The sequence below is a fragment of the Phalacrocorax aristotelis genome, chromosome 4 (assembly GCF_949628215.1).
Source record: "Phalacrocorax aristotelis chromosome 4, bGulAri2.1, whole genome shotgun sequence".
In the NCBI taxonomy this organism is placed as follows: Eukaryota; Metazoa; Chordata; class Aves; order Suliformes; family Phalacrocoracidae; genus Phalacrocorax; species Phalacrocorax aristotelis.
In genome coordinates, this window is record NC_134279.1 from 18486557 (window position 1) to 18501645 (window position 15089).

The 15089-nt window shown below is 40.5% G+C and overlaps 1 protein-coding gene across 7 annotated transcripts in view; it reads left to right on the forward strand.

Moving 5' to 3' along the window:
- ZNF827 (zinc finger protein 827) overlaps positions 1–15089 on the forward strand; it is a 107910-nt gene that overhangs the window by 18330 nt on the left and 74491 nt on the right. For all 7 annotated transcript variants that reach the window (XR_012660236.1, XR_012660232.1, XR_012660233.1 and 4 more), the window contains exons 2-3: positions 7447–8454; positions 13271–13443. Coding sequence is in view for 2 of the 7 variants with exons in the window: in XM_075090449.1 (XP_074946550.1) it covers positions 7447–8454; positions 13271–13443 (1181 nt within the window). In the remaining 5 variants the exon portion in view is untranslated. The remainder of the gene's footprint in view (positions 1–7446; positions 8455–13270; positions 13444–15089) is intronic.

The window sequence follows — 15089 nt, forward strand, 5'->3', positions numbered from 1 at the left end:
CCTTTGAGAGGAAACTGAGGTGCTGTACATGTATTTTGACCTTCTATGGTTGTCCAGCAGTTGGCAAACCTGAATGCATGGCACTTCTACACATTCACAGTTGTTTGCGCATATGGGCAAAGCATTCTGAAGAGTTCTAGTTACTGCAAGGTAATTAACTTTCTCTAATCTTGTTTGTCTTGGGGGTCTTTTTTAAAAAAGCAGTACTAGAGAAATTGCTAGGTGAATATTCTGGAGTTTTCTTGTAAGTGGATATTTCAAAGCCCCTTTAAGTTAAGGATAAAAGTAGAGGATATATGCCTTGTCTTTAAAAGCTGTGCCTTTCTTTTCCCCTTTCCTACTTCCCTCCAGTTAGGAAAATCATTATTTTAGAAGATGTGGAGATGAAATACAGAGTCCTACCTAGGACTTCTTTTCCTGTCTAATTGTGTGCGTATTTTCACGTATCTTAAACACAGGGGAGAAGGACAGAACAGAAGAGCTATGGCTTTTTGGCAGTTCCTTCTTGCAGCTGTGCTGCTCTCTCTAGGTCAGCCTGCGGTAGAGAAATTTGGTTCAAGCACCAGCAACACTGCTAAGCCATTTTGTGATGAGGTCAAGAGTTGAATAATCATCCCGTTGATAAGTGAGTGAGCCAGAAACTCCATTCAAAGAGGACAGTGACTTCCTGCGCTGCTTACCTATTATAGGTCACAGAAATCATGAAGGGAAAAGGGGGGACTGAGGGCACTCTAGCACATGCCTGTTTATGTAACTGTGACTTTTAAGTTTTATTTGCTGGTGTTAATATAATAAAAGGAGTTAAGGCAGGCCTTTGTGTCTTTATTAAAATCATGATTTTCTTGCAAGCATCCCCATGGGAAAATCAACATAGCTGCTGCTCTGGCTATATAGTCTAATCAGATGTGGCTGTAAGTCCTTTTTAGAGGTGGAGCCTGTGGGGTGTCAATGCACAGCATGCCCAGCTTCTCTGAGGTAGTTCTACAGCACACTCGTCCACATGGTCTGGCAGTTGTGGGAACCCACAAAGGTTGTTCAGCCCAAAGAAAGGCCATTCACTCTTTTTCATTTGAAATGCTTAAAACCCAGCCTGAATCCAAAAAGGGTAGTTTGTAGGCAGCTAGACTGAGCAATTTACATAGGATACCACAGAACAGTCTTCCCAGATATGAGTGCCATTTTTAGGCCTGTGCATGCTACTTTCTTTAGTACCTGGTTGTGAAATCAGCAAGCGTTTATGTGAAGCTGAGGCCCAGAGACAATGTGAATTAGAAAGTCATGTGATATTAGCAAGTGATCTCTTGTAATTATTTTTACCATTGCTAAAATGATGTTCTTACACAGTGTACATACTTTACCTAAAGGTATCTACTGTATTGAGTCCTTAGCTCCTTCATTCTTTTCTCCACTGTATTATCTAGTCTGCACTAAATTCTGATGTGACACTTTTGTGGCTGATAGTTCTCATTGAATGTGCAGTTTGCAGTTAGGACTTCAAGTTCCCCTCCTCTAATTTTACCCTGGAGCTTCTCCAGTACGGTTTCTGCTCTCCTTGTTCCACTGAAACTGTTCTGCCCAGGGTGGCTAACAAGCAGTCTCTGGCAAATTTCAGGGCTTCCGTACCAGTGGTACTTACTGGGTTTGGCTGAAGGAAGTGAGCATCCTTCTGTATTCCAGTTCTAAAGGGCATAAGTTGGCTGACTGTCGCAGAGCTAAGATGGAGACATTGTAGGCCTGCGTTCTCTTCTTGAACAAGCAGCCCTGATGTGATGGGAAACTCCTCTTATTTGGATACGATGCTGATGGTAGCAGTCACGATGGGACCTAGGTGACAGCATCTGTAAATAGAGGGTATTCTGAAGTGGACTGCCAGAAGAGCAAACGTTGCCTTGTGGCCTCATCCCTAGTTCTCGTTTGAGGGTTCTAAGAAAGCAGACAGGAGGGAGCAGGCCATGGGAAGTCATCCCAGAGGCCAAATATGAGCATACAAGTTTACTATCTGTCTCACCTCTTCCTTGTCCATGGCTAGTTAAATGCCTTTACAGTTGTCCATGCCTTCTCAGTTGTCAGCTGCTGCTTCTCTTCATTCCCTCCTCATTTCTTGCTATTCTTGATAAAAGTCACACGAGGCTAAGTTCTAGGTTGCTCCGGTGTTGCCTCTGCCTTATTTTTGATGCATCTGCCTGTTTATTTGGCCTTAAACTGATTGCTCATCTGAGTTGGTCTGTGTTTCCTCAGAACGCCTTGTGGATAACCTACTGCTTCATTTAAGTTTAATGCATTCTTTTAAATTCTTTAGGTATCTTTGCAGATCTCCTCAGTTCCCTAGTGTAAACCTATCACTTAATCCTAGCTCCTTCAGTAGGCCTAGGTATACTGTTTAGTATAAGATAATACAGAGAATGGTTAATGATAGGTGTTAGAGATGGAATAAGATAAGCTGTTAGGGCAACAAATTAGGAAGATGACCTGGGTGCCGAATAGCCAACAAATGCAATTGTAACTTTATTTAGATTGACATAAACTTGAATGATCATCTCTGAAATCTTTATATAGATCATGATAATAAAAATGAGGTTTGGCTCTCCTATATCTTTAAATCAGAGTCCTGTAGATTCCCAGATTTTTCTTGAAATGTAACTGCTGGAGTTAGGGCCATCTTACCTAACTTTTCAGCAATTTTCCTCTGTGCATTTCTTTGAAATTATGACTTCTACGTACTTTTGTATTTGTTTCAATTTTCATTCTGTAATCCCATAATTACAATTTCCATATGTTTCATATCACTGTAGCTTATGGATTTGCAATGTTAATTCTGTATTAAAGTTCTTTAATTTACCCATTGCACTGAATGATTAAAGTGAATTTTTGTCCCTCTTAGCATGAAAATTCAGTCTGTTTGGGATGGGTTTCTTAGCTATAGCCTCTTCTTCGGTAATCCGTGGTGGTCCAAATGATGTTCTTTCAATCATGTTTTCAGTGCCCATGTCTGTCCCTCAGTGCCACAACTAGGAGACCCTTCCATTTTCCATGTGCTGCACAGACTGTTTCGAGATCTAGTCTGGTACATTCACATTTCTTCACTTGAAGTCCTACAGAGTGGAACTGTGGATCATCTCACACTTGCTACTTTTGGGAATGGCATGTGTACATTGCATTGGGTACTGTTAAAGTCTCCAGCATTTGAATTGGGTGCCTCAATATATAAATCAATAAACATGTTTGTATTCTTCAGTTTTCAGATAGAAGTAGTCTGGGCAAGTTAATATTTACATTCCTGTTGATATCAGGGTCAAATTCTAATCACCACTCTAAGTAAAAGGGCAGATGCTCAGAAAGTGAGATAACATACTTCGGGATCAATAAGATTTGTCTGTCAAACGGATCTCTTGAAGAGGAAACAGATCTCTATATTTGAAAACAAGCAGATGAGTAGGCGAGCGAGGGAAACTGGCACTTTTTCAAACAGTGCTTCTGCACATGTGGCTTTGCCAGAGATTGTTTGATATTGGGCTACATCAGTGGCAGTACTCGCCCAACAGTACTTTGGTGCCTTTTATCATCTCTTACCAGAGTGGGAAGTACTTGTGTGAGTACTCCTGTGTGCTGTGTGATGGGGTAGTCCTGAAGCATGCAGGAGACCAGTAACTTCCACTAGCCTCTGCCAGTGCCAGATGGTTTGGTAAGCAGTTCTCCTTCCAGAACTGCCATGGAAATCGGGGAGGTGAAGTATTGACAGCTCTTGACTCTTGAATCAGGTTGAGAAGGGTTAATCTGATGAGCAGTAAAAGCTGGTGAGATTCCCAGCCAGGTCTTGTTCCAAATGAAGTTGGTGAGAATTTGCCTCTAACTCTGAAGTTACCTTTTCCTGCTTTGCAACTTCCATGTTGTTTCTTACCCATGTTTAGCATTTCAGGCTGCAATAGAAATGAAATGCCAGGAGGTTAATGTTCATAAGTAATTCTGTAATAACAAATACAGTATGTATTAAGATGGAGCTCCTTCGCTGAGTTGTGAGAGGAGGGAAAAAACATGTCATGCAGATCTTCTGCCACAGATGTGAAATACAGTTGAAGTTTCTTGACAGACAGAAGTTTCTTGACTCCTGTTTCAGACAAACCTGCTCTGGGTGTCCCATGAACCATTTGAGTTCTGAGGGAAGGTTTTATTTAATTTGAATTCATAGGAAAATTGGTGGATTGGGCTGATTTCTCCTAGAGTTCTCAAGCTTATTCAAACTCACAGTCTTACAAGTCAACGTGAAATAAAATCCTGCCCTGAAGGCCTTGAATGGCAACTTTGCTTAGAAATGATATTGCCAGGCTTCACCATTATGCTTCTAAACCAGTTCACTACTGTTTAAAAGGAGGTTTGACTGAGCTCATGATAAGACACTGATGCTGGCTTTTTCAGCATTAACCTTACAGCCTTAAAATACAGTGGACTTGATACTGCAGCAACTGAGGGAATAACTGAGAAGAGGAAAATTAGAACTATGTCAGCAGTTAGATGTCTGGTTTCTGGGTGCAGAAAGAAACTGCACTGGTGGTGGTGGTGGTGGAAATCCAGCTGGCTTTTGGGATAGAGCTGCTGCAGAGGTAATTTGCCCTTTTTTATGGAGACAGCTTGGGGATTTGAGAGTGCTTGAGTGGTTACAGGTAGATTAGCAACAGGAGGGGGAGCTCTCACTGCATTACCCAAAGAGGAGGGAAATGATGGATTTGGTTGCAAGCCTTTAAAAGAGGAGTACTGCATTCCTGCTGCTCCCTGTCAATAAAATGTTGGTGGCTGCTCTTCATATAGGCAACACCAATGGAGAATGTGCGTGTCAGGAAAAAGCAAGGCTATCCATGTCCTGCTCCTATCTCTCCTGCTATTGCTACCTAATTTGTTTGGTTCCAGGCATAATGTAGTTGTGTTACAGTCAAAGAAAGCTGCATTGCAGCTATGCCATAGCAGATGTAGTTCCTTTCCCTACATTCCTACCATCAACTTCAAATACCAGTGTCCTGTTCCTCAACTACTGTAAGTGGTCCCTGAGATGTTAGCTTTGGAGAGGAGGAATAGATAGTGAATATACATGTGGGACATTACTTTTATGGTTAGAGCAAAAACTGGTGCAGGTGAGAAGGAATAATTCCTTTCCAGTGCAAGTAGGATGAATAAGATTGAGAGCTTTGTAAAACAGTGTTATTTAACTGGTATTTTAAAGGCTGGTTGTGACTAGGAAACACATCAACATTAAGAATTTGAAGTACCTGGCAAGGAACAGAGAAGTTTGGGGGTTTAGCAAGATGGAGATTTCTCTAAAACAGAAACTCACTTCTTCTTGTAACCATTTACACTTAAATATCTCTCAAACTGTAATTTTTGGATGACTTTCTGAGTGAAGGGAAATGCAATTCTCCCTCCCTATTTGTGGACGGGGAGCAGAGACACAAAAAGAATAGGGTTAGCAGGGGAGAGGAGGGGTTGTTCTTACACAGACGGATGTAAACAGACATATGGATGTAAGTGGTTGGATGAAGGCTAGCTCTGGCCTAGAAGAGTGTAGTGGTGTCAACTCTAGGCTGTGTCCCAGAGGATGTGCCTTGCTCTTGGTATATCAGTTCAGGCAAAGTGCCAGTAAGATCCTTTTTTGGCTTCCAGTACAGAACGTGCTTGCGTCTGGGATGAGTGGATGGATCTCTCATCTGAGTGCGCCCAACTGTACAGACATGCCTCAAGTTACTTTTTAGCGTTCACAGGGTGAAAAGGGAATACATTAAGTTCTCCTTTAACCTGCATAAGTGCTGGCTCAACTGATTAGCATCTATCTTCTTTATTTGAATGTGCATGGTGTTGGCCTTTACACATATGTATTGTTAATCTTGCTGTGTCTGTGATATTAACTTGGATAATATCAAAATAATTTTCGGTAAGTGCTTTGGGTTTTGCTTGGCTTTTGTTTGTTTTGAATAGGAAAGAAGCTAGCCCTCTTCTGCTTGAATTGCTAATCTTGGGTAACTGAGTGGTTTTATTGTGGGGGTCTTAAAACATTGGTGAATTTTTTTCCAAAGGGTTTTGAGTTAAAGGAACCTTCTGTAAGAGACTATTCCTCATATTCTGTATAACATTAAAAAAAAAAATCTTTCCAAGTGTATGTTGGTACCTCTATACTCATGATACATTTGGCTGGGCTTTTCCTCCTTAAATTCATTGAATCAAAGCAATAATATAAATCTAAGTTTTTATTCATCAACTTTTCTTCAAGGTTTGTAATTTGCTGGAATTAAATAGGGAATCTGGGAATAACACATGATCATAGATATAGTACATATCATGCAGGCTTATTTCCAGAATGTCAGTGGAGGGTTATATTAAATCCTTTTGTTTTGCTGTAGTATGATTACAAAGATTCTTTTGTAGCTTGGGACATTGAGTCTAAAAGCAGGAAATATGAGAGGTATCTGGCAAGAGAAGGTAATGTGAATTTAATTCTAGCATTGCTGTTGTTCTTAACTATGTTCTGATTGGTCAGCAAGATCTGCAAAAAAGTCTCGGTCATGACTGTATGACTTTGAATACCTATCAGGAAGAAGAGCAATCTGGGGTCACAGTGCTTTAAATACTGTCAGTTAGGCCTCAGGAGAGACTAGATGTGTTGCAGTTACCAGAGAGAAGAAAATGTAACTAACTGCATTGAGATGGACATTTCTTTTTTCCTTTTTCTTTTCTTTTTTCCTCTTTTCAGCTAAACTAAGTTCAGTTTAGGATGGTCTTTAAAACCTTAACATTAATAAAGAATGGCAATCAAGTAGTGTCTATAGAAGAAGAAAACAAACCCCCAAATATTAGTTTTGTGTGCATGATAATCCTTTCCCAAATAGTTGGAGAGATGAGAACTTTAGCCTGCATTCATGTATTAGTCATTCATGAAATAGTCATTTCAGCTATTCAGGAATTAACTGTGTATTGTTGGTACAAATTTTATTTTATTTTAGATAGGGGCCATTGCAGGATTGGGCTGAGATTTATAGTCACTGGAAGAAACTACTTTGAGTAGCCACATACCTCATCTGCTTTTGAAGGTGTGTCTTTGCTAGCTGTACACAAGTATCTAGTAATTTCTGGGCCTGTTAAATCCCTGCTTTATACCTCAGAGTTCATAATATTTTGCAGGATGTACAGACTATGCTGATAATTAAAAATTTGCAATATATGAATATATATCACGTATATTTGTATTGTTGCAGTTTTAGCTGTTATACTGACTAAAAGGTGACAGGCTTGTCATGATTTTGTCTTCAAAGAAAGGCTTATTCATTTTCAAAAACCTTTTTCCTGGCCACTGTATCCAGGCTGATGCCAGGTCCATGCACTTTAGGGGAGTGTTAGGTGGCTGTTCAGTAGGGTCATACTTCATGCTAAAAAGGGAATAATACTGGTGTTCTTGGTTCCACACAGATGGTTCCAGACAGGAAGAAGTGGAAGGTGAACTCAGTGAAGAAGAACGCTGGTTTGGAAATTCTTCAGAAACTCCTTCAGAAGCATCATATGGAGAAGTCCAGGAGAACTTTAAATTGTCTCTTGAGGACAGAATCCAAGAGCAGTCCACTTCCCCAGATACTTCTTTGGGAAGTGCAACTCCTAGCAGCAATGCGGCGGAGCTGGGATCCATTGAAAATGAGGCATTAAGGGACACATTACAGAGCAAAGAGCACCTTTCTCCTGATGTGTCATCTCTGTGTGAAGAAGAACCTCCTGGTCCAAATAAGCCACTGAGTAGTAACCTGAGGCGGCTACTGGAGGCTGGCTCCCTCAAGCTGGATGCTGCTGTTACAGCCAATGGCAGAGTCGAGTCCCCGGTAAATCTTGGCTCAAATCTCTCCTTCTCTCCACCTGTTCATCATGCCCAGCAGCTAAGTGTTCTTGCCAGAAAGCTTGCTGAGAAACAGGAACAAAGTGACCAATACAATGCAAGTAGTCACTTTATATGGAATCAAGGTAAGTGGTTGCCAAACTCAGCCACCACCTGTGGTTTGTCCCCTGATTCAGCTATCCTGAAACTGAAAGCCGCAGCCAATGCTGTTCTGCAGGACAAATCTCTTTCAAGGACTGAAGACACTCTAAGATTCGAATCCTTTTCCTCACCTTTTAGTTCTCAGTCAGCCAGCTCCACGTTAGCAGCTTTATCTAAGAAAGTGAGTGAAAGAAGTATGACTCCTGGGCAGGAGCACCCGCCTCCGGCTAGTTCTTTCCTTTCTCTGGCTTCCATGACCTCTTCAGCTGCCCTTCTCAAGGAGGTTGCTGCAAGGGCTGCAGGCACCCTGTTGGCTGAGAAGAAATCCCTGGTTGCTGAGGATCCCCTGAAGCTTTCAGAGATGAAGCAAGAGAAAGCAACTCCACCACAGTCTTTGGAATTATTGTTACTACCAGTCCCTAAGGGAAGAGCATCCAAACCCGCTAGTACAGGTATGGATACAGTTTGAGCCACATTCCAGTAAGTGAAATGTATTTATTTTCCTATAGGCTTATATAACATCTCTTCAATGTGTCTGGATTTGGTTTGATTCCATGTATTATAAGAAGAATAAGAAATAGGTACTTTAGGTAAGCAATAGAAAAGCTTTTAAAAATACCACTTGAAGACCAAACTGTCACAAATGTTCCCATATTTGAAAGATATGAGTATGCCGTTCAGTGGTGTGGGGGTTTTTTTGTTTTGTTATGTCTGGGGTTTTTTTTGTTCCGTACAATGGTATTTCCCCCTCTTACCAAGTTCAGAATAAGCCCACAAAAAATATTTAATGGAGAATATCAGAGAGTCCCTGTTAGGGAGCTCACGCTATCAGTGAGCATGTAGAAAACTAGTGCTTTTGAAATATTGGACAAGGGAGAATTCTCCCTCCTGCTGTCTGTATCACAAATGGACTTTTGTGTAATCACTTACTACCCTGTCCTAATTTACTAGACTATATTATTATGTTGCCACTTTTCATTAAAATTTTTTGCAGCAGTTCAGTATTTTACAATCCTGTGTCATTAAAAAGAAAAAAAAAAAGGGGAATTGCATCTCTAATTTACACAACAAGAACCATTTTACACTTCTGACTTCCCTCCACCAGTTCCAGCTGTCAGCAGTCAAGGAATTAGGCTTATAGGGAATATGCAGAAACAGTCTTGGCAAGAACTGGCAAGCCATGCAGGGAAATTTAAATGACCATGTTCAAAATAAGGAAAAATAAGATTTCTTTCATCTCTTTCTATAAAAAGTTCATATCATGGATTTATATTTCTGGTAGAACATAAAGCTTCAGATGTTGTCAAAATGCCTGGAGTGGCCTTCTGCTGCAGAGGGGAAGGAAGCATGTCAGCTATCTTCACAAGATGCACAAAGTAGTTGGGTATATTAGAGCTTTATCAAGCTGAGTTTTATCAGGAATAGTAGCTTGACTGTACAGGTGTAGCAAGCCAGTGTACAAACATGAAGCCTGACATGGACGTTGTATAATTGCACTGCCGTCTTTCTGACCTAGCCTTTTCGTTTAGAGATATTATGAGGTCTTGTCTATCCCTGTGCAGTAAAAACTTATAGCGTAGAAACTGTTGGATGGACAGCAATGCTCATTCCTCCCTTGGAAGAAGAGAGAGAGGGAGGGATGCAATGAGGTGCAACTGGTACCAGTTTCTTGCTCTGAGTTACATGTGTTCTACAAATGCTTTGCTGGTGTGTTTTGCCAAGGTGATTAAAGTGGCAAACTATTCTTGGCATGGGTCTGGCCTAAGGTTTTCATTAGTTTATGTTACTCCGAAAAGGACTTCATCTAAGCTAAATCAAGAAAAGGTTCTTTTGTGTGGGAATAGGACTACCCACGCTGGCTGCACCAGTGTGACTGTGGGCGTTAATTTAATGTAACTTTCCCCATGAAGACCAACCTTCATATAAGAAAGGCAACAATGTATAGAAAAGGAGTAAGGTTAAAATTTATTTGAAGTTGTTAGTTTATTTCCTGCTGGAGAAAAAGCTGTTCACATCAGAAGTTTTTACTGGGGAAAAGTAAATGGTTGTAGTAAAATCCAGGTTCTGTGTTTGACCAACAAACTGTGGGATTTGTCTGTGCAGCTCATACTAGCGGAGCGCTCTGTACCAGTGGGCAATTGTGCTGGTAGTACCGGCACTTTATACACTAGCTCTGATGCAGCAAATTCCTAGCAACTATTCTCTTTGCTGAAGGCCCAAGCATACTGTGCTGTGAAAAGATAACAATGGGGGCTGACTGCCTCAGGTCTTTGGTAACCAAGGAACAACTATTCATTTTTTATAATATATGGGACTAGTATCCCAAGAGGAAGGGTGTTTCCTTTCAGTTCATACACACTGGGCCAATGCCAGCTGGCATCCAAGCAAACTTCATAGTGCAATGTTCATAACAAAAGTTCTTTAAGTCCATTTTCTGATATGCTATTAAGTTTTTCCTTTCTAAATAATTAACCGACTGAAAATAAAAAGCAAGCTGTTGGTTGGTGTATCTGGATGTTGATTATGGACAGCCAGGTGCCTTGATTCCTTCAGTCACAGAGAAATGCAGCTTGCAAAAAGAGGTCACTGTTTAGTAACCTTTGATTGAAGATTTCATTTCTGTAAAAGTTAAGTAGGGCAGCTGAGCCTGTATATTCGCCATGAAAATAAATGCCACACATTCCTGATTCCTTTTGCACCTACAGCCTTATGGCACTAAAAGCAGAAAATATTATTTCACTTTATAACATTTTATCTTTTTGTGTGTGTCTGATTGCTCCTTGAGACGTGGGGTTTTTTTGTCTTGTTCCCAGAGACATCTTTTCCCAGTAGGCGTAGCTTGACAGGTGGTTTTATCCCTTCTCACACTTTGAATGTTTAAGGCACTGGTGAGTTTGCTTTGTTGTGGTGAATCTGATTCACTTACCCACCAGCAACATGTGGCTTTGATTATGAGATCAATACTCAGTGAGGTTAATTAGATGTCTACAAGTAAGGAACAGCAAAGATGGAGGCTATTTAAAGAGGAATATGTTTATACAAGAGTATGCCTGCTGTTCTTTTGTCCACCATGTTAAGCTATTTGCTCAGAATTATTACAGGCAAGAAGCTGGACCCATGGCTTATCAGAGTGTAGACACCTCTGAAACTGCGTGTCAGGTTTGGTGGACCTAGCCATTACTTGCATAGGCTATAGTAAAGTGATACAGAGAAGACTAACTTTTCTATCAATCTGTTAGTATTGCCAATTTTATAAGATGCTTGTGTGTTTTGGATGAAATTTAAAAGGAAGCCTGGAATCTGCAGTAAAGTTCTGATGTTGTTTTTGAAAGAGTGTGGATGGCAAACCCTTCTTTTACTGACTGAATGCTTGTTTGGTGTAACTTTTTGCCTGCAATGCTTGCCATTTTGTTCCTGAAACTTTTTTGGGAAGCACTGGCTGATTCTCTCCTCACTGGTGTCACTCTTTCCAACTAATTGACACTGTGTGACATGAAATAGACCTCAGTATAAATGAAGGAAAGCTGTAAGCCCACAGTTTTTTTTCTTAGGCTGAGGTTTATGTAGTAAAAAGCTAACATAGTTCAGCTTTGGAGAGCGTTGACATAATTACTGTGTGCCATTAATTGTCATTGTTATTGGTGAAGTCACAAATATTCAGGCCAGTTCTTTGTATATTTTGTAACTTGCTAAATTACTTTTGATCCATCTTATTTGCAGATTTATTTTTAATGGGGTGGAAAACAGGTAATAGCTTGTTACCCATTTCTTTTTGGATCCTTTGTGATGATAACCAGAGGCTGGAGAAAAGATATGATAGAAGGAAGAGAAATGATAGGTAAAAATGCTACCAATATATTTTCTCCTGCAGTTTGTCTTTCTCCTGCCTTTTGGGAAGAAGTAAGTAAAGATATTTAAAAACTGAAACACAAGCAATTATAGGATTTGGCTTTGGCTTACAATTTAGAGGTGCAGAGAGGGGAACAGTTTGATAATATGTTGACTGTGATAGAATATTTCACAAGGAGAATTTCTGAACTTGCAGAATTGCGTGCTTTGACAATGTGTCCTTTTTTGTACTTAAGTAATGACTACCTAATCAGTTGAATTACAGTGGTTTTGTTTCCTACCTAATAGCAAGAATTGTATTTTTAGGATATGACAAATCTTTCTGGAGCTTTTTATCACTTAGTTCCTCATCAAGGGAATTTGATGTTTGCTCTGTCCTTATCAGTAGGAAATAACTGATAATAATGAGATTAAATATTCTGAGAGAAATTCCAAATAGCAGGATGCACATTGCTGAGCTCTGGACATTTGAAAATAGTCTGTCTTTTATACTGAGGAAAAAGGCTTCCAATTTGACAGTAATAGTAGGCCTTTCTTTATAATAAGCAGAGAAAATCGTGGTGAGAGGATGACTGGATGGTTAGTTGTGTTAAGTCAGCAGCAGGAATTTCTCTTTTCCTCAACCTTGAGATGGTTCCACACTCAGCAGACTAGCCATATTTGCCTGATAAATGCCACCAAATCCTTTTTTTATCTTAGGTGAATTGGGCAGTAAAGCAGAGTGCAAACATTTAGGAAGGCAATAGATTTAAAACCCTGGCAACTAGACGAGCAGAAGGAAACCCACGACCTGAAGAACCCTGATGGCTGAAGTTGCAGCAGCATCTGCTCGAGCCATAACTAAACAAGTTAAACAGCAGGGGTTCTGAAGTCATTCACTTCTGGAGTTAAGTATATCTGATATGCAATACCAGTGTGCTTTTCAGTTAAGTTGTGGATTGTTCTGTGCTTTATATCCCACTCCTCTGCTGGCTAGCCATCAGATATGGAAATGTATAAATTTTTAACAGTTAAGTGTATTTTCCATACCCTACTACAACTGGCCTTTGATAGGAAATGAAGCTGCAAAGTGATGATTATGAGAGACATCCATCTCAGTTCAGTTAAATTATAAGGAACATTAGGACCAGGTGAGATAGAGTAGCATCCCCTACTGATTAGCCAAAGGATGTTTGGGACATTAACCTTTATAAATTATGGTGACCTTTCTCAGAGGGAGAATAATTAGATTAAGGGGAAAAGGGATATGCAGGGGGTAGGATCTGGAATTTCTGGTACATGTTGTTGTTTAACTGATGTGTCTCTTTGCAGATGAAATTCTAGCATTGAAAAATGGTATCTTGAGTATGTTTACAAGGGGAAAGTATTCGACAAGTGGCTGTAAAGGATCCTTTCTTTTTCTTCCCCCCTTCTGCTAAGCCTCAGAAGAAGAAGGAGGAAAACCTTTCCAGTGTCCGATCTGTGGTTTGGTTATCAAGAGGAAGAGTTACTGGAAACGGCACATGGTGATTCATACAGGTTTGAAAAGTCATCAGTGTCCACTCTGTCCATTTCGCTGTGCACGCAAGGACAATCTCAAATCACACATGAAGGTAAGGGAAATATTTGCTGACAATCCAAACACCTGAATCATCAATCAAACCTGTTTGATATGCATTTGCAAGAATAAAATTTCCCTAGCTGTGCTACTAATGATGCCTTTAAATAAAGAGACCATAAAACCAGAAAGAAATAGCTTTTTCCCCTTTGCTTGCCTTTCCATTTTATGCAGTGTGGAAACTGTCTTGCGTTATGTCAGCTTGGTGCAGAACAAGCTGTCTGTGACCGGTTTAGTTCTGGACCCGGAACCACTAGAAGCAGGGATGTTAGCTGAGATGTGACACCATGCAAACTCAGCAGTGCTGCTTTTCGGGATGCCAGCTAGTGTCTCTGTGTGCCGTTGCATCACACTAAGTGGGCATACCAAGTTGGGCAGTACTAGCAGGGGTTCTCCCCATTACTTTCTATAGACAGGCCTGCAGTTTTAACTTTTTTCTTGCTCTAGCGTTTAACTGCAGGCATTTCAGCAGTGAGGGATCCAAAATAAAATGAACGACAGATTAGACTGTAACATATTGTTTTCAGATGTTTCTGTTAAGTTTAAAGAGCGCTTTTAACTCAGCCTAAGTTTTAGGCTGAAACTGAAAATGACCTTTTGAAGGAAGAAACATCCATGTTGATGTGGAAAAACATAAAAATGTAAAGAAACTCTGTCTGCTTAGCTGAAGTACTACATGGCTGCAACATACAAAGTGCCTGGCCTTGCAAGCTGTAGAACATGCTTGGTGAAGGAAAAATGGTACCTGTCCCATTAGCACATGGACGAAGAAGCTGAAGTGCAAAAAGTTTCCCTTGTTAATGCAGTTGAGCCTTATAATAACAGTAAAATGTTTTATTATAGTTATTTTGTCTGTTTTAGACATATGTGTCTAATAGAGTACGGGGCTGGTGTGGAGGGGGACAGAAATGCCTGGTCAGCTTTTATATGTGCTATTGCAGAATCTGAGGTCACTAGAGAGGAGTCTAACCTTGCTTACACCCAAGTAACTATTCCCTTCAGTGTAAATGATTTCAGATGATTCCACTAATCACAACAGCAGACCTTACTGTATTTCAGGTCCTTCCTAGGTCTGAAATCATGATCCTAAAGTCTGAAGGCTCATCCCTTAACTCTTCTGCTGTGGATCAATGCAGTATTCCAGGGCATCCTTGGTGTATCATGCTAATCCTTATCAAGTAGGAGTAGGTTTGGTGTTTATGGCTCTTTCTTTTAGGACTTGGTGTTCCATGTTGACTAGAGGGTTTGGATGGCTGCCCCCTTCCTTCCCCTCCACCCCCCCCCCCCCCCCCCCCCCCGCCCCAAAGGAGATTAATAGAAAGAATGGGAACACAACATGATAAAAAGTTGGGGGTTTTTTGTTTGTTTGTTTTCAGTGTTGACAGCCTGCATAGAAGCATGCACCACCTAAAAGTTTGCTATTCACTGGTAAAGACCTGTTGTTTTCTCCTGCTTTGTAAAGGGCATCCCTATTACTCCCTGCAGAAATTCTTGTTCTCTGCTTTTTTTTGCCTTTTCGGAATTGTTATTTGCAGGTTTGAGGGCTTATCCCTTCCTTTTTGGCATGGTGATTTCCATAGACAGTCACAGGTAGTACATTGGAGAAATTAAGGGCTTTTTCACTGTCTCTGTGGTATAGAA